This window comes from Prunus mume, linkage group LG5, assembly GCF_029339155.1.
Source record: "Prunus mume cultivar Tortuosa linkage group LG5, ASM2933915v1, whole genome shotgun sequence".
Taxonomy (NCBI): domain Eukaryota; kingdom Viridiplantae; phylum Streptophyta; class Magnoliopsida; order Rosales; family Rosaceae; genus Prunus; species Prunus mume.
Genome location: NC_142702.1, coordinates 26,843,200 through 26,862,102, shown reverse-complemented (window position 1 = coordinate 26,862,102; position 18,903 = coordinate 26,843,200). Strand labels below are relative to the sequence as shown.

Sequence of the window (18,903 nt, the reverse complement as noted above, 5' to 3'; positions counted from 1 at the left end):
GCTCTTGCCATGAAATAAGGGATGAAAGAATGAGAGATGGTAGCCAAAGATAGGAGATTGCCACAGAGACAGCTACGGGAAGACTCTAGAGCTCCCAAAAATCTTGTTTATATGTATTTGGATTGAGGGAGATTTCATAAAAAGATGTTGAATCAAAGGAAGATAAGATAAATAAATGAGAAGACCTTGCAAAATTGGAGAGAACCAACTAGGGTTTTCTTGGGAAGAAGGAGCTTCCAGTGCCTATAAAAGGGAGACATTTTCTACCCAGCAAAACAACTCAATTGAAGGCAAGCAACCACATCCAGGGAGAGCAAGCATCACATCTCATCCTTGGAACCCTTTAATTTCGAGCCATATTCATCCATATCTTCCCATCTTCTCTTATGACAAGCCATTTCAGAGTCTGATAGAGCTTTTGTCAGGCTGCCGGAAAATTGCTCAAACCACCTACTTCTCCTCCCTCATCTTTCTTCCCCTCTCTCCCCTCAACGAATCCTTTTAAAATCCATTCCCCCTTGCTTTAAATCTTTGTTTCTCATAGGAAATCACAGCTCTCTCTCTTTCATGCTAAACTCATGAGTGCTTAGCTTCCATGCCACAAGCTTCTTAAGCCAAGCCAAAAATTTATCTGTAAGCAACTGTTGGTTTCATTGGTGAAGGAGACCAAGGTGTTTCCAAATGCTCAGCTACCCTTTCGAAACACTCTTAAGGTATGATCCTTGAACTTAGACTCGGGGGCAATTTCACACATTTGGCTCTTTGACCCAGTCTCATCAGTGAGTTACTGAAAAGAAAAGCCCTCACACCCCTCACCACTCTAAGTTCACCTCAATCTTACGTCACTTAAAGAGATAAAAACATTGTTGTCAAACTCAATTGACAACCTACAAGCCACTATTTGCATATCGTATTTAGGGTTTGTGAAGAAAATATGAGAGTATAGTCAGTTTCTTTAATTGAAAGAAAATAGCAATTTAGCAATAAGGTGTAAATGAGTTTATGTTTTTGTGTTTTTCTAAAACCTAATATGAAGAGTGGTGGAGTGTGTGTATAGATGTATTAGGATTAAGTATGAAGTTTGATGACTTTTTTGTCTTTTTACATAATAATAAAACTTAATAATTTAAGTATTTGGGTGAACCAAAAAAAATAAAATTGTAGGATTTAAAAGAAAAACCCAAAGGTGAGAAGCTTTGGTTTGGTTTAACCCACTATGGCCCTTCAAGTTGTTGAAGAGCCCAATATCTTCTCAAAAAGAAAACTATTTGAGTTGGGCCTTCATTCTCCAGTCAAATTTGGGTTCGATTGCTAAACCCAAATATGTCACAAATAAAAGGGATGACACACAATATTTTGATTACTTCAGGAATGTTCTAAGAATATGCTAAAGTAATACGAGTTTTCATTTTTTTACAATGCTAAAGGAAAGATATGCTAGACAATTCTCCAATGATGGTGTTTGTTACAATGATAAATGAGTAGCTAGGCGTGAAACTAAATTTAAAGGCGTACCAAGCCAACTGACCCGTTCAACAATGTTACATAACTCAAGTTTTTCCTCAATAATTTTTTTTCTTCAATTTGTTTGGTATTTTTATCGAAGATTTCGAGATTATCTTGATTTTTTCCAAGTGACTTATGATATATATCTGGAAACCTAAAATATAGAGACCTACATTTTCCATATTTTTCATATTTTTGTTAGAAGGTAAAACGATTCCAAAACGTGCGTGCAAGTTAGCTGCTTTGTTTTTTTAATTAAAGATGAATTGCTTTCCTAGTTAGTTCTCTTAGTTGTTTAGTTTTTATTTAGTTTTGAGAGAGTTTTCCATATTGTTTTAGAGTGGGTTTTAGTTTTTTTACACTATTACAAGGCCAGCCTAAGTTTTCTCTATCATACCTTTTTACACAATTTACATTTAAGAAACGACATATAGCTTCGGCGTGTGTATCATCATTGTCGTTTGTCATTTTCTTATAATGGTTTTGTTACATTGGAAAATAATGAAAACTTGAAAACTTGAATTGTCTAGCATCTCTCCTTTGGCTTGGAGAATAATGAAAAATTGAATTCTCAATGATGGTGTTTGTTACAATGACAAATGAGTAGCTAGGTGTGAAATTAAATTTCAAGGTGTACCTAGTCAAGTGACCATTCAACAATGTTACATAACTCAAGTTTTATTTTTTTTGGGTTAAGTTTTTCCATTTAGTTGGTATTTTGAAATAAATCGCTTAAATACGAGATCGGCGGAAAATAATTAAAGTAAAGTCGAGAAATTTGAGATTAATCATAAAGTTAAGATTAATTAGAAAAATCCTCGGCTAACGTGTTACGTGACCAGGCTCGCCTTCCTTGAAATTTCGAGAACTTTGCTTGACCAATATTAATTCCCGTCGCGACCTCTGTTTTTTCTTTCACTTATTAGCCTTCGTTTCTGCGGCTCAGAAACTCAGAAACTCAGAAATCAGATTTTAAAAAGGAAAAAAGAAAGATTGAAGAGAATGGGTGATCATATTGCTAGGGCGGAGGAATTCGAAAAGAAAGCAGAGAAGAAACTGAGTAGCTGGGGATTTTTCGGTTCCAAACATGAAGACGCCGCAGAACTCTTCGATAAATCTGCCAATTCTTACAAGCTCGGCAAATCCTGTGAGTTTTCCCCTTTCTACTTCCTTTATTTTCTCGCGATCGGCTATTTTCTCCGTCATTTTCCTTATTGGTCTGTTTGCTTGCCGAGAAAATGTAATTGGAATGATAATCACAGCTACATGAATAATTGGGGATCTCCTAGTGGGGGTTATTGATGTCTATAGCCTTGGGGCGATTGCATTTACCCAAGCGTGGGTTTTGATCACAAATGTGTGTCTTGATTTAATGAGAATGGATTTTCTGCAATTTTTTTTTCTCCGTTGGATGATTAGTGTTTCATATTTTAGATCTGATAAACAAATTCTGTTCTTTTTGACCTTTTAGGGTTTGTTTGGATCTCCTTTTTATGGAAAGGCTTGAATTTGGTTTCAATTGGAGTTCTTGAATTGAATAATATGGAAAATGGATAGTCTTTAATTGAGTGGCTTGGCGCTCTGATGAATTTGCTTATTGGTGTAAGACGTGATGGATTTGATGCTTGAAAGTTGGATTGGGTTGTTTAAATAGATTGAAGTTTGAAAGCTGCAAACTTTTTTTGTTAATAGCTTGAATATAAAGCTTTATGTGGTATGTTCCTGCCAGAGAAGAAACCTCATATCATTTTGGTCCTGTGGTGGTTATTTCAATTACAGTATCACTGAGTTGTTTGAAACTGAATTTTTTTCTCTGGCCACTTTAATGGCTTTTTAATATTTGCAATATGATATTTCAGGGGACAAAGCTGGAGCAACATATGTCAAGTTGGCAAACTGTCATTTGAAGGTCCCTGATTTTGATGTTTAGGACTAGGCAATTTCTTTTACTTTAATTGTGTTTAACAAAACAAGATAGTGATGCTTTTCCATTATAGTCTGACAGCAAACATGAAGCAGCCACAGCTTATGTTGATGCTGCACATTGCTACAAGAAATCATCTGTAAATGGTATGTATATGTTTTGTATTATGTTACATCTTACATTTATGATGCTTCCTCACAGCCCACAAAGTCCTGGAAGGGGAAATAATCATCTGGAAAATCAAGAATATGAGCCAACCTGTTTGCTTAGGCTTTCAGTTTTGCAAAAGGAGATGGCTCACATATACAAGCTTCAGTCTGGAATTAGACATTTTGAAAAAGTCATCTGAAATAAAATTGTTTTTATTAGAAATACAAAATTTGACATAGTTAATTCCATTTGCACCATAAGTCATAGATATTTTGGTTATCCCTTGTTAGGCTAAAAGGAACTTCAGCCGTGTTAGCTGGATCATGGCTTTTGAAACAGTTTAAATCAAACTAAGCTACTTGGGTAGAGTAGTTGGTTAGTGTTAAGTACTTTCCCTTTAGTTCATCTTGTTATTATATGGTACTACGACTACTTTGGTGGGATGGAATTTATATAGTTTGGTCATGCTATAGTTTTAAACCATTGTTGCTTGCCTTTCCATTTTTAATTATCTACTTATGAATAGTATAATCTTAATTCTTGTCTTCTGCAGAGGCCATTTCTTGCTTAGAGCAGGCTGTAAATTTACTGTGTGATATTGGAAGGCTTAATATGGCTGCAAGATATTATAAGGTATTGTTTTCACAGCTTTATGGAAATCCATCTTTTGTTTTGAGATGGTATTTTAAATTTTTGCTTGCAATGGTGTGCAGTTCCCTTTTCCATCCTAACTTTGTTTGCTCTGACAATTAGAGAAGCTAGTTCTAGATAGAGTAATACAATGTAGACTGCTAAATTCACCCAAAACCAAATGAGGCTTAATTAAAATAGAAGGTAGAATATATCAAGAAGTTGTTAAAGACTAACATGGGATGAATTAATACGAAATGATTGAAATAACTTAATAGGAGATAGAGTATGTAATAGAAAAGAATAGAAGATGGGAACTTGTATGGGCCTTGATGCTTTTCTGCAGAATACGTCTATAGTTTATGATGTTATGGAAACCATAAATGTCATTCTGTAACATGGGATACATTTTTCCCTTTGCAGGAAATTGCCGAACTATATGAATCTGAACAAAACATTGAGAAGGCTATTGAGTTCTTTGAAAGGGCAGCTGATTTCTTCCAAAATGAAGAAGTAACAACTTCGGCCAATCAGTGCAAGCAGAAAGTTGCTCAATTTTCTGCTCAGATTGAACAGTAAGTCTGTCTACCCAGCATTTGATAGCACAAACATTTTGTGTGTATTCTTGCCATTTTCCTGCTTTACTTGGTGATTCTTATTTAATTAGAAACTTGTTCTACTTTAAATGGCATTTTGTGTGTATTCTTACTACTTTTCCAGCATTACTTGTTTTTTTAAAATAAAAAATCTGATTAGAACCTTGTTCTACTTTAAAATGAATAATCATACAAAGCTGTAACCTTTTTTCAGTTTATTTAGGAGACATACTTATTGCTTTTCATTGATGCAAATGTGGGAAAATAAATGAAAATTGTGTTTTACTTTGCAGGTATCCCAAGTCTATTGAAATCTATGAAGAAATTGCTCGGCACTCACTCAACAATAACTTGCTCAAGTATGGAGTTAAAGGGCATCTTCTCAATGCTGGAATATGCCAACTTTGTAAAGGAGATTCTGTTGCAATCACCAATGCATTAGAGCGATATCAGGTCTAAATTTTGCTCTTGTTTAGGATTTTGATATTGTACTGTATCAGTTGGCGTACTTACATAATGTTTGCACTTATGCAGGAATTAGATCCTACTTTTTCAGGAACAAGGGAATACAGGTTCTTAGCGGTGAGTTACTCTGATATTGGAAGAATTTCAGTTCAGATTATTTTGTTTAAAAGTAGTAATTTGATCACCAAACAAGATCACTATTTTGAGGAAGTCATTGTCATGAAGAAATCTTTTGTTTTGTGGCAGGATATTGCAGCATCGGTTGATGAGGAAGACGTTGCCAAGTTCACTGATGTGGTTAAGGAATTTGATAGTATGACCCCACTGGTATGTTTCTTCAAATGTGATACTATGGTTCCATTAGAAACCTATGTTCATTCTTTGCGTTTCCTTCAGCTTATAACGTTTTCAATCCAATGTCGAAATGACGCATTCTTATTATGATGTTCTGTGTGAATTTATGTGTAGGATTCATGGAAGACAACCTTACTGCTGAGAGTGAAGGAAAAGCTGAAATCCAAGGAACTGGAGGAGGATGATCTTACCTGAGTTCGAAAGTTATGAAATGTTGTGTGGTTCTCCATTTGTTCTTGAAGATTGAATTTTATGATCATGGGCAATGTACTGGTATTAAATTGTAGTTGTTTTTGGATTTTTTTTAATCAGAGTGTTTTTGACTTTTTATGAGCTTCGATGGGATTTATGTATGTATATTCGACAGCCATGGTATGAATTGCCTTTGCTTCTAAAATGTATGGGATTTATGTTCACTTTTGACACTCGTATCAATTTGTCAAGTAAATGAGCATTGGTTGGTAAGCAAGAAACTTTTCTGTCGCATCACCGCTACATGGTGTCACCAATTCATTAAGATCATGAAACATCAATCATGTCACAATTAGATTAGTCATCAGCAAGCAGGCGTGTAGTTTCTGATTGTTGACAAAAGGCGTTTCTCGCAAACAACGGCGATCAGAAATTAACTGAACAGACGCGTATACAATTGAGCGTTGCCATAGTCTTGAGTGCTCGTGTTTCATTTTCATAGAGGGATTATGCTAGATCCTGAGCTTGACTGTGACAATTTCAGCAATGGGAGAATTCCTCCATCCTGTCCAAGTGGTTGGGAAATGCATGATTGACAGTTGACCTTCACCAAAGGGTAACGCAAAATACAGAACAACAAGTCCAATGGCTCCATTCCACGTGTCTAATGGAATCATTTCACACAAGTTTTTCTGCGCAACTAGGAGAGTTCCAGCGCCAAAAACAGCTAATATTATTCAATGTTGATTATGATGCCAAGCTTCGAATATTTTTAATACATGACATGACATCGCTCCGTTGAGATGCTTTTCAGCTTTCAGCTTTCACCTCAATCAAAGGGCAGCAATGGCAAGCAAGCCCGAGGAGCAGAAACGACGTAGTTCGTAACAGCAGGCCAAAGACATACAAAGCGACGCCGTTTGGATGTTTTCTTTTTTCTTGAAGTCGGCCCCCGCCACCCACTTTTGCAAGTGCGCCATACCTGATCTTATTGTAACTTGCAAAATCTTGAGCAGTTTGTCCTTTTAGCGACTAGCAACCTCAAATTCAATGGAGGAGGCTATTTGATTATTTACTAACAGAGGTGTTCAATTTCTATTCGGACCCAAATTCAAAGCTTCTTCCACTCTCTTATGTTTCTTCGTCGTTTTTTAGGTATGCCTTAATCTTTGCTTTTTTGTATGTACAGTAGATTTTACATTTCTTCACTGTACTATTAAAGTTGCAATTTTTTATCTGATTAATTCTTCTTGCGTATGTTCATCTGGCCATCAATCATCTTCGTTTTTAATATAAAACAAAATGTGTAAATTTTACGTTCTGGGTGCTTTCCCATTGTTTCTGTGACTACTCTGTTGATGAAAGGATGGTTCTTTGAATCAGTTTCTGGATTTTGAAGTGTGATGCTTACCTTTTTCGTTGTAAAATTATGGTTGTTAATTAATAGTGATGATTAGCTTGTAAGGGCTATTGTGGCAGCCTCTTGTTCTTTACATGAGGTTATGCTCATGTTTTGTGTTTTATCAACTGGGTCGAATCCCTCATGTTTTGTGTTTTGTCAACTGGGTCGAATTCTATATATGATAGTTTACTCTTGGTTAATGGTTTTGGTTATTGGGGTTGCTTCCGGGATAAAGTCTTCTGTTTCAATGTTTCTTTACTTGTAGATTCCTTGCTTCTCCTCTTTCCGAGAACTCTTTTATGCTCAATATTCCATGTGATGTATTACCCGGATTTCAACTTTCAACCTCAGTGGAAATATTGAAGAAAACGTACACGTTGGGACCTTGATGCCACAACTCTGATATTGGTTGGAAAAATTTGTTCTTGATTTGAAAATGGTTTCAACTGATAATGGAAACCACAAAGAGGAAATTGAAGAATCTAATGGCAGTGAAGTGAAGGCTCAGATCCCCTTTGACGTTTCAATATCTCAGAAGACATTGTTAAGCAATGTAAAGTCTCCAAAAAGGTTCCCTGATGCTGTTCCTAATAGAATAAGGTTCCTCAAATTTGGTTCTGCATCTGCAAGATTCAAGCGCCTAGCTGAGGAGAGAGATGAGATCTCAAGATCTGTGGTTTCGATTGGTCATGGTTTTAAAGAACGAATCAACGGGGTTTTTTCCCGGAAAATTGATTGGGTTTCACTCATGAAAATGAGCAAACAATGGATTAGGAACCCAATGAACATGGCTCTTTTTGTGTGGATCACCTGTGTTGCTGTTTCGGGTGCAATTCTGTTTCTTGTCATGACTGGAATGTTGAACAAGGCAATACCAAAGAAGTCCCAAAGAGATGCATGGTTTGAAGTCAATAATCAAATTCTCAATGCACTTTTTACTCTTATGTGTTTGTACCAACATCCAAAGCGGTTCTACCACCTTGTACTTCTGTGTAGATGGAAACCAGAAGACATTTCTAGACTTAGAAAGATTTACTGTAAAAATGGGACTTACAAGCCACATGAATGGGCCCACATGATGGTGGTTGTTGGTCTTCTTCATTTGAATTGCTTTGGTCAATATGCTCTTTGCGGCTTAAACCTGGGTTACAGGAGATCTCAACGACCAGCCATAGGAGTTGGAATATGTATAACTTTTGCTATTGGTGCCCCTGCATTTGCTGGTATATACAACATTATCAGTCCCCTTGGGAAGGATTATGATTCAGAGTTGGTGGATGAGGAAGCACAGGTTCGGATTGGCACCGGTGAAGGACAAGAAAGGTTAAGGTTAAAATCATTTGAGAGAAAATATTCTTTTGCAGCAAGGAATGAACAGCGTGTCGTTGAGAATAGACCACAATGGAATGGAGGGGTACTTGATATTTGGGATGATATTTCTCTAGCATATCTTTCACTGTTTTGTGGTTTTTGTGTGTTCGGCTGGAATATGGAGAGGCTTGGATTTGGGAACATGTATGTTCACATTATGACATTTGTTCTGTTTTGCATGGCTCCCTTCTGGATTTTTAATTTGGCTGCTGTTAATATAGACAATGAGACTGTTCGGGAGGCTCTTGGAGTTACTGGGCTTGTTCTCTGTGTATTTGGTTTGCTCTATGGTGGCTTTTGGAGGATCCAAATGAGAAAGAGATTCAGTTTGCCTTCTTATAACTTCTGTTTTGGTGAACCAGCACTGGCTGATTGCACGCTGTGGCTTTGCTGTTGTTGGTGCTCTCTTGCTCAGGAAGTGAGGACTGGGAATTCCTATGACATTGTAGAAGAAAAGTTTTATAGAAAACAAACGGATAGTGGCAGCCAGCTACCAATTTCACCTTTGGCTCGTGAAGATGGAGTGGTTGAATTTAGATCTGCTCCAAATTCTCCTTTGGGGAGCAACTCAAGCCCAACTAAGTTTAGCGTTGGTGGTTCTCCAAGTCCTAGCAGACTTTCAAAGGGATTTTATAGTCCAGATAGGCCACTTTCCACACTGAAAGAAGAGTCTTATGTAAGAGGTAAGGATGAAACTATGACCCCACCTGCACCCTCGCTGATAGAAAGGGAGGGTACAGAGCCCCACAAATGAAGATAGTATTTCTATACCGTTGTGATTTGTATATGAATTTCCGTAGAATTAAATTTTTAAACAAGTTTCTTTTGTTTTTTTCACCATTAGTTAAACATGTGATAGTTGATAGTTTAATGGTACAATTCAGGCACAAATAAATGATCTACTTCTATTATTTCCACTGAGCAATATTTCTGTTGGAGTAATATAATTGGGCATTTCTCTCCTTCTTTTGCTTTTATCTGACTTAGAACTCTTATGTTTACTGTGTATGACTGATTAATATATTTGTGGTTTTCTTTCTCTTTCTTTTACTTTTAATCTATTGAGAAAAAAATATTTGATTAAAATTCTTCTTATCTGCGTTTGTGGTTGAGTTTCTGAGAATGGTTTGGCCTGCTTAAAATCTCGTTAGCTTTTATATGGTTCTGTACAAGCAGGAGTCAACTTGGAATCTCTTCTTTCTTATTCCGAAACCATAACAGATGCTTGTTTTTTAGCTCTAGACTAGTCTTGACTTCAGGCAGTTCCACCCACTAGGGGTTTGGGTTAGCAATGAATTATATGAATGATAACAAAACTACAATAACTAATCTAGTGGTTAAGACTGGTGACATGTAGATGGTAAAGAGAAATAGCTTCTGTTATTGAGGCGCAATGGACTATAAAGAGCAATAAAATCTATAGTGGATGTTGGTCACACAATTAGAGAAAATTGAATATCATTTTTGCTCAATCATCTACTGATGATATTCAGGAAGGATGATAACTGGAAAAGAGAGGACACAGTTTGCAAGACTTTTAAGCAGCAGGGTTTTGACAAGTTTTGGACAATATTAGGCAATGGAAACCAGGAAATGTTTTGTCCAATATTTAAGAGTTTTTTTCTAAGAATCACAATGAATGCAAATGCAAATAGAGGTGGTGAAGGAAGGAAGATGTGTTGATGGATGAGTACATGCTGAGGTCACCACAGACAGGAGTGACTGCGATACTCATGGCTGTTGGGTTTACTGTCTTGTAAGCTTACATGGTGGATATTCATGTTTGCCAGTTTTGTGTTTTTTATTTGTTCCCTATTTTCTAAGAGTATGATGGATATTCATTAGAATTTGGTGACTAAGGTGCCCAAATTACAGACTTCTAGAATGGCATTTACGCCATATATGGTCCACTCCTACTAGGATTTCTGGTATTATATGGCAGCAAAGAGGACATGCTTTCATTAAGCAGTGACATGCACGTGGAGTTGGTTTAGGGATCTATGGAACAATTTTACTTTTGTTTTTCTCCACCATCAATCAGCATAAGCAGAAACCAAGTCATTTGCTCTTGTTTCGAACTCTTCTTACGTTCTTTTGCTTTTTTACTTGTCTGGTAAATTGTTCTTTTCACCATTTTTCTTTTTCGATCTTCGACTATTTATTTTCTTATGAATTTCCAGTATAAGCCCTTCCCTAGCTACGCCTATACTCTTGTGCAGGTTCTTTTGCCAATTTTGTCTGTTATATGCAGAATTGTAATGTGTTAGATTGGTTGAGTGGTAGTTTGGTTGCTTGGCATGCTTTGGACAAGTTGACAGTTCGTAGTCTAGAATTTTATATTTGGTGATGTTAGCTGCCGAAAGCGGCCATGGAAGGCCGGTACCGAAAGACAACTGGGAGATGATGAGGACTCCATGTTTTCCTGAAATGTTTAATATTTTAATCAGGTTAAAATGTGTGCCATATGGAAAAGGCACATCCACTGGTTTAGCACCTTCATTAACCGAAAGCTCGGTTTAGTTGACTGTATTTGTTTGCTTTCCTTTGATTCTGTGTGTTTATAGGCCTATTAGTAGATAATATAGCTTAGGGTATGTCTCATGGTTTTGTTAATACTTAATATGCATTTCTTTACAAACACTGCTCGGCTCCTTACAGTATAAGAAGTCGTTTCTCCTCACACGCAAATTACAAGACGAAGAAGTAGTCAAGTATTTTTCTTTCTTACTCGATAAAAAAGAAAATGTTATGACAAATGTTTTTGGGGATTAGGTAGTTTCTTACCTGCCCGGGTTTTAAAGAACCCCCAAATTGAAACCTACCAAAACCTAACCTGTGTACTAGCTCCATGGATGAGTAAGGAGAATCCAAAAGGCATTAAAGTTTTCTCCAAAAAAAAAAAAAAAGATGTGATTCCAGGGAAAGTGACGAAAATAATATCGGAACCCACTTTGGTTGCACTGCACAACTAGTGCAAGTCTTTGTCATTTACCATGCCTTGCAAAATACATATTACCTACAGTGGGCAGTGGCTAGGCGTACGTGGCATCCTCTATGACATGAATCATGGTGACCTTAATTTACCTTTCAACTTCTTCTTTTTTTGACTTGGTGAATTACTTTCAATTCAACCTATTTACTGTGGGCGAGTGAACCTGTTGTTTTCAAAAAGTGAATTGAGGAGGGTGTATGGAGAGCCATGATGAATGCATTCCATGTTTGGTAAACTTGGGGCTGTTGTAGCTGTCTGATTTGGATCCCATGATAAGCAGGACCCGTCTTTTCTTCTTCTTCTTTTCTCATTTTAATTTTTAATGGTTTGGTTCCCTTGGTTCTAAATGAGTCAATGACAGAACAATGTGGTCTGGATTCAGTGGCATCCGTTCGACCCAAAAAAAAACAAGGATTCAAGTCATCAGTGGCATCCAGTCTAGCATTGTACTAAATGCTAATTCATCATAATGGCTTTTTCTACTCTCTAGTCTCCTCTCTACTGGAGAGTGGACTGGACAATACAAATTCAGTACTTGTCTCTACTGGAAAATCCAAAATCAATTTGTCTCCCTAATAATGGATGGGCGACCGAGCCCCAAACTGCTTTGCACTCACAAACATCCCCTACGATAATGGATTGGACTGGACTAATAATCAAAAGTTTACATGCAATGCTTATTGCTTATTGGGACGAGTAAAACTTCTTCTTATGTAACATGTTTCATATAATTTGCGATGAAAGAGAGGGATTTGTATGAAAGTGCGGTATATGTAAGTTTTTCTCTGTAGGTACGGACTAAAAATTAATAATTAATATGCCGTCTTCGACTGGTTTTGTGACATCAATTTCTGAGAAAATTAATAGATAATTAGTTACTTTGAACTTTGAACTTTGAACTTTGAACTTTGAAGAAAAGCATTTTGGTCCCATCCCATTCCATGACAGATTGACTATATGAGCAACTTGGCTATTACCATACTATGCCATTTTTGTGGACCTCATTCAATTTTTTGTTTTTTTGTGGAAAAGATGCTTTATTATAACACTCTTAAGAGTATACAACGGGTATAATCTAAACATCCGAAACCCAACGTGAAAGTGAGGAACAAGGATCCTTCAACTTTACGAAGGCAAACCCCTCGCTTTCAAGTAAACTACGTTATTATTCTTTGCATCGGTCCAGCTGCCCCCACCCCTCCGCACACTGCTGCTTTACTTTACTGAAAAGTTCGAGATCGATCGGCTTCAGTTTTCAACCCCCCAATTTTGTTCACCCAATACCTAAATTTCGAATTAAACAAAAAGCAACGTAACAGGGAAAAGATTGTCACTGTGGATTGGAGTTACCAACTAATTTTTACCCACCGTTTTGGTTAAGCCACATTTTCATTCTCGCCTTCATACAAATAATATTTATATCAGGGATTCCCCATTACCACTTTCGTTGGGGAATGAGTTTCCCCGACACGCCCCATTATAGGAGAAAATATCAATATAAAACAACTTTGTTGAAAGAAAAAAAAAAAATTAGGGCAAGATAATGAATATATATAATATTTACGTATAAGAATGTTTACATATTGACTAGAAGTTAACTAAATATATAAGTAGTGTAGCTTAAGATTTGTATAAATTATATAAATATATATTTTAAAATTTAAAATTTAGTCCGCACAATCACTTTAATATCATATTTATTATAATATATATGTGTGTGTATATATATATATATATTCTAAACAAGGAAGATTCGGGTCGGGAATTAAAATATCATACCCAAAAAAATCCCTGTACTCATTCCCATACCTTTTTTTTTATCCTTCATACCCAACCTATTTGGGTCGAATCTCCACGAAGAGTCTTACCCGCGAGGAAAATTGTTATTCCTAATTTTCAACTTCAACTAATCAGTAACTCTTAAATAATTAGGAAAACAAAAAGTTATCCACAAAAATAATGTAATAGATTCGTGGTCAATAAAATAAACCCTTTGATGTTTTGGTCAATGAAAAACTTCAATAAATTCGTAGCCAGTGACGACTCACGAAGCCAATAGCGTAACAATTAAGATTAACTTCTCAACAACATATAAGATTAACGCATTAACGATTAGGTTGGGTTTAAAAGCAAAAGAAAACAACTAGGTGGGCCCAATTTGTCAAGAAAAGTTGGCTTGACTGTTTCTCTCTCACGTGTCCCCCTCGCCCTTCACCTTCCTCACTCCTGGCGATACGCGTACCTATAAAATACAGCGCCCCCCTATTCTCATGCCACGTAGTCCAGCCCACCAAACCCATCACAACACGCCACGTCACCCATCCCGAGGCGCATCGAAATCCATAATTGAAAATCAGCACTCTGATTGGCCAATTCCAATAGCCTGATCGTACAAACGGGTGTAGAGAATAACCCAATCACAAAATCACAATCCTCGAATTCTATAAAAGACCCCTTCATCTTCTCCCAAAAGCCCATTCTCATTTCTTCACGACAAAATCTCAATACTTTTTCTCTCTAAACCTCCAATTTCTTTTCCCTTTCTCCCTCTACCCCCATTTCTGTGTTGAGAAAAGCTGCCCGGGTGCTTAGGCTAGAACTGGCTAACTCTCAGGAAACTCTGGAAGACAGTGATTCCAGTAATAAAAGGGTGGTGCTCGCCCTCTATGAAGCCCTGAGCTCGCGTGACGTACACAAAGTGCACCAGATTGTAGCTCCGGACATCGAGTGGTGGTTCCATGGTCCGCCGACCCACCAGTTCTTGATGCGCCTCCTCACCGGCGACCAAAACGAATCGTTTCAGTTCAGTCCCCAGTCCTTCGCCTGCTTCGGGCCCACCGTCCTCGTCGAAGGCTGCGACCGAGATTGCTCCATCTCCTGGGTCCACGCCTGGACCGTCACTCATGGGATAGTCACCCAGGTCAGGGAGTACTTCAACACTTCCCTCACCGTAACCCGCCTCGGTAACAACACCTGTCCCTCTTCCTCCGCTCAATCCTCGCCGTCCAGCTTCTCTTCCAAGTCCTCCTCATCGACGGCCGAGATTACCTCGTTCCATTGCCCGTCCGTTTGGGAGAGCAGCGTCTCCGATCGGGTCGGGAAGTCCGTGCCGGGTCTGGTCCTCGCAATCTAAAGACCACAATAATCCCCTGCGGGCCCCTGTGCAGCGGGATTCTACTTTTGGTATTTACTTAAATAAGAGGGTGCTGACGTGTAGGCACCTTATGGGCTGAATCTACTGTGAAGTTGTGGTGTCGTAGTAGAAATGTAAGCCCCTTGCTAGGTGTTGTTTGGTTTGTTTGTGGTTGTTTTTGCATTTTAGTTTGTTTTTGGTTGTTTGTGTTTCTGGTTGTGGTGTTGGGTGGAGCCAATGGGGTTGAGGAAACTCTTTTGGTCATATCCTGAAGCGTCTGTAGAATTATGGTACTCTCCTTTTTCAATAAAGACGTGTTTGTTTAATATTCTTTGGTGGTTTTGGATTCTTTTACGAATATGCTAAGGTTTTTTATTTTCGTATCCTACAGATATATATTATATAGGCTTAAGCCAAGTATAAAGTATAAACCCTTGTACAGGAGGACAAAAAACTAGGGTGAAGAACCAGTTCCGCAGAAGCTGGGTCTGTCAGTCACAGACTCGCAGAGTAAACTGTTTGTATTAATAATGAAGAGTTGCAGATAAAGTGCCACCTCTCTCATCTTTTGGTAAATGAACTGCATTCCACTTGTCGTTTAGCCAGTGATGATTCAGGATTTGAAAGCCGGTTTAGGTATAACTTACATAGTAAAACTCGTCGAGCGATTTTCATTAATAAGCATTAAAAAAATGCACCTAATCAGTATTCAGATCCTCCGTTCATGTATTGAAAAGTGGTGTTACTAGTCCCTCAAACAGTGGAACCTAACTTTTTTATTGGTCACCGGAGTGAAACAAGCCACAATTATTAGACATAGAACTCCTGGTCCCGTTTGGTTTATGGAAAAGGAGATTTGGAGATAGAAAATCAATTACTTTCTCATGTTTAATAAGTCCAGACATGAAAAATCGTTGCCTAACTCATGAGAAAATAAGAGGAAAGTGAAGTCAACTCATGAGAAAATAAGAGGAAAGTGAAGTCATCTTCCCAACTTGAGTTTGTTTATTCTCCTCATAGGAAAGTTTGGAGAAATGAACCAACATTAAATACACATTTTTCATTACTATTTTGTCCACATTAACAATTTAGAATTATAATATATCATTAAATGCATTCTTTTATTATTTAATTTAATATGATATAATTAAAAATTTATACAAACTTTGTTTTCCATTCATACTCAAAACAAATATGGGAAAAGAAATAAAGTGATATCTCTCGATTACTTTCCCAACATTACCAAACGGGATAAATGAATCTTCCATTTTCCATCTATTGGAAAATGACATGAAAAATAATTTTTCCTAAATTCATTCCGTGAACCAAACGAAGCCTAAACGTTTATATAGCGGTCTCCCGTTCATTTGAATCAAACTTAAAACTCTCTAATGAAACAACTACAACTAGACTGATTGACATTGATGCAAGAATTTGTCGACATTCTCCACCAGTATTATGCGACAATGATGAATAGTGAATATTATCACTCGTCGGTTTCAAAGTGGCGAGGTGGTGATTGTTGACTCGTGAGTTCTGGATTCATGAGTGATCAGGGTTATTTCTAAAATCAAGTGATAAGATCTCGGAAATTGTAAAAACTGAGTAAATAGTCTCCTTGAATTCGAAGGGAAACAATTCAATTTTTCCTTTTCATTTTACCAACAAAACTCTAAGCCACGTGTACGGTGGATATGCTCTTCCAGCTTTATTTCATCCGATGCATATGTAGGGGGCGGTAATGTCCACTTGGACGTTCATACACAAATCACCGTCCAGTGGAAACATATCTCGAGCGTCGGACTCAAACGGTTCAACCACTGCAAGAGATTTGGTCACATGTATATCGTGACAATCATGTTCTTTGTTTTGTGGGACCATTTATTGTGCCAGCCATTTGTGTCCATTGATTTTTAGGCCCCAAAACCTAATAATAGTCGTCCATTGTGTCGTTTCAATTATTTGTATGAAATTTTTTTATAAAAAAACAAAGAACATCTTCGAGAGGGTCCTGATGTTCCGTTTTTGTTTATAGATTAAACTCCATAATAATTTATGCTTAAATACTACATTTTTTTTCATACCAAAGTTAATTGATGAGGAGGAGAGGAGAGGAGAGGAGAGGAGAGGAGGTCTCATGATCATCCAAGCATTTTGCAACTACTATGAAACTTAACGTTAAAAAGATGACATCAACCCGACAAGATCTCAACTGTTCCTTGATTGGTTTTTTGATCAACTGCATGCGATAACTTGTTTGTAACAGAATTTTTTTCAATATCGCACAAGCACACAGGTGCGGAAAAATATAGTCCCACATCCACAACTTTCATTATTTTTCAGTAACAGAAAGTTTATCTCATATTCACGGTGAGAATTCGATTTTCGTTCTCTACATCTTCTCTCTTATTTAGATTAAATTTATGGTTTGAAAGAACAAAAATATGCTGAGCAAGAGGTATATTCCCGAACCACCTCTCAATTTGGGCGAGGTGGGAGGGGGTGAATTTGGACATAGTCTGGAACGTGTTAGCTATCCAACATTTGAATGGATCTTATGTGGAATTTATTCCTATGTCCTCAAATATTCCATGAATTGTCACTCTCAACCTTTATCCAAAGTCTTATGAATATTAATAATTAAGAGAGGGAAATTAATTAGTTTTATCCGACCCAACAAAACATGCGTGGGGAAAAAAAAAGAAAAAAAAGACTTTGATCTGATATTTCCACCTGTAACCCACAAAGTTTTGTTCAAAAGGTCGGAAATGATGATATCGTGAGAGGGCCATGTTGATAATTTGATGCTCCTATCCTATTAGATATAAAGACTGTTGATTATGGAAATTGATTGATAATTACTTGAAAATAAACCCACATCTAATTCTCATCACTGTTTGTTTTGGTTGAGAAAGCAGCTTATCAAACTGATAATCATTCCCAGGTCATTTTATCATATTCCATCCAAATCGTGCTACAGTGAATAGTCTAGTCTAGTCACGTCATGTTTAGTCTAAGCTCCACTAATTTTTTTATTGATTTCAATCATTTCTTTACGCATTTTGTGGGGTACTTATGAGAAATGGTCAATTTACTCAATTAATTAACAACTTGTGCTTTCGTCGTGATTCTCTTCTGCAGCCAGACATGTCACATACAGATACTTGTTTTACATTCATTTTCACGTGAAACGTAGTTAACATCTGGGGAAGCTTTTTCCATAACGTATATACGGGAAATTTGTTATTTGGATTGTGAATTTACATATCATATGCGACTACAAATTCCTTAATTTGAGAAGCTAATAAAATTAAAATATAATCATACATAAGAGATGTCAGCTAATTAAGACATTATGTTCACCTCTTTTAAAATAATTTAGAATATCGTACTATTAAAATAAATAAATAAAACATAAATCTTAACATAAGCACGGTATCTACCAAGTCTTTGAGTAATGTATAATCTAATCGGACTTGAGCAAGCTAAGGTCCAAATACACTTGAAGACGGCAATTACACAATTGAAATAGATATCTTTGACTAGTTGCACATATTTTGCCAAAATAAGTTGTTAATTATCCCTTAAGATAAGCACGTTTTATCCTGAATTAATTAAGGGAAGAATCCATGAGATTGAGGAGAAAGATAAAAGCTTACGTATTTTCCAGAAGCATAATAAACTAAAGCAGTGTCTTGATTCGGACATGGGATGCAGGATAGGATCGAAAACGAAGCTTATAAAATAAACACAAGTTGGGTATATTCAATTGTTTGCTTGCATTGCAATTGGAATATAAGGAATTTGTTCTTCGCTTCATTTGTCCAAGTTGTCCAAGTTGTCTTTGCAAACGACAGACTTGTTGAAGCAAACTTGGAGATTCGAGTGCAGTTGTGTTGTGCTTGGTCACATAATTAAAACTAGATTAAGACAAAACCAATTTCCATTCAGATACAGGATTGGAGGAGGAAAACATACATGAAAAGAGCAGCATGCATGTAGACGAAGCATCATCCACACGCAGATGGAGATTGCTATGGCTATGCATATTTGGGAACCCACCATTATAGCAAGTTTGGTCCAGAGTCATTTTTCGTAGATGGATTAGTTTTTTTCTGCATAATACGACACGAGAAATTCTTGTGTCATCGTAATACTGTCATGTGGTGTTATTAATCTACAAAAATA

At 37.0% G+C, this 18,903-nt stretch overlaps 3 protein-coding genes across 4 annotated transcripts; all 3 read left to right on the top strand.

Moving 5' to 3' along the window:
• The first annotated feature begins 2,338 nt into the window (after positions 1 to 2,338).
• Positions 2,339 to 6,098, top strand: ALPHA-SNAP2 (alpha-soluble NSF attachment protein 2). Its single transcript, XM_008235616.2, has 9 exons — positions 2,339 to 2,653; positions 3,366 to 3,415; positions 3,504 to 3,576; positions 4,134 to 4,213; positions 4,634 to 4,785; positions 5,100 to 5,259; positions 5,341 to 5,388; positions 5,518 to 5,598; positions 5,740 to 6,098. The coding sequence occupies exons 1-9, from the start codon at positions 2,509 to 2,511 to the stop codon at positions 5,818 to 5,820; spliced, it is 870 nt and encodes a 289-aa protein (XP_008233838.1). The 5' UTR covers positions 2,339 to 2,508; the 3' UTR covers positions 5,821 to 6,098.
• A 448-nt stretch (positions 6,099 to 6,546) lies between these two features.
• Positions 6,547 to 9,501, top strand: LOC103332852 (uncharacterized). Of its 2 annotated transcripts, none has more exons than XM_008235614.2 (2): positions 6,547 to 6,972; positions 7,485 to 9,501. In XM_008235614.2, the coding sequence occupies exon 2, from the start codon at positions 7,656 to 7,658 to the stop codon at positions 9,342 to 9,344; it is 1,689 nt and encodes a 562-aa protein (XP_008233836.1). In that variant the 5' UTR covers positions 6,547 to 6,972; positions 7,485 to 7,655; the 3' UTR covers positions 9,345 to 9,501. The 2 variants fall into 2 exon arrangements, with proteins under 2 accessions (XP_008233836.1, XP_008233837.1); XM_008235615.2 differs by having other exon boundaries at positions 6,833 to 6,972; positions 7,571 to 9,501.
• Positions 9,502 to 14,046: 4,545 nt separating this feature from the next.
• On the top strand, positions 14,047 to 15,041 carry SAG20 (senescence associated gene 20). The gene has a single exon (XM_016794712.2). It carries the CDS (start codon positions 14,347 to 14,349, stop codon positions 14,713 to 14,715), a length of 369 nt encoding a protein of 122 aa, XP_016650198.1. The 5' UTR covers positions 14,047 to 14,346; the 3' UTR covers positions 14,716 to 15,041.
• Positions 15,042 to 18,903: the final 3,862 nt, after the last annotated feature.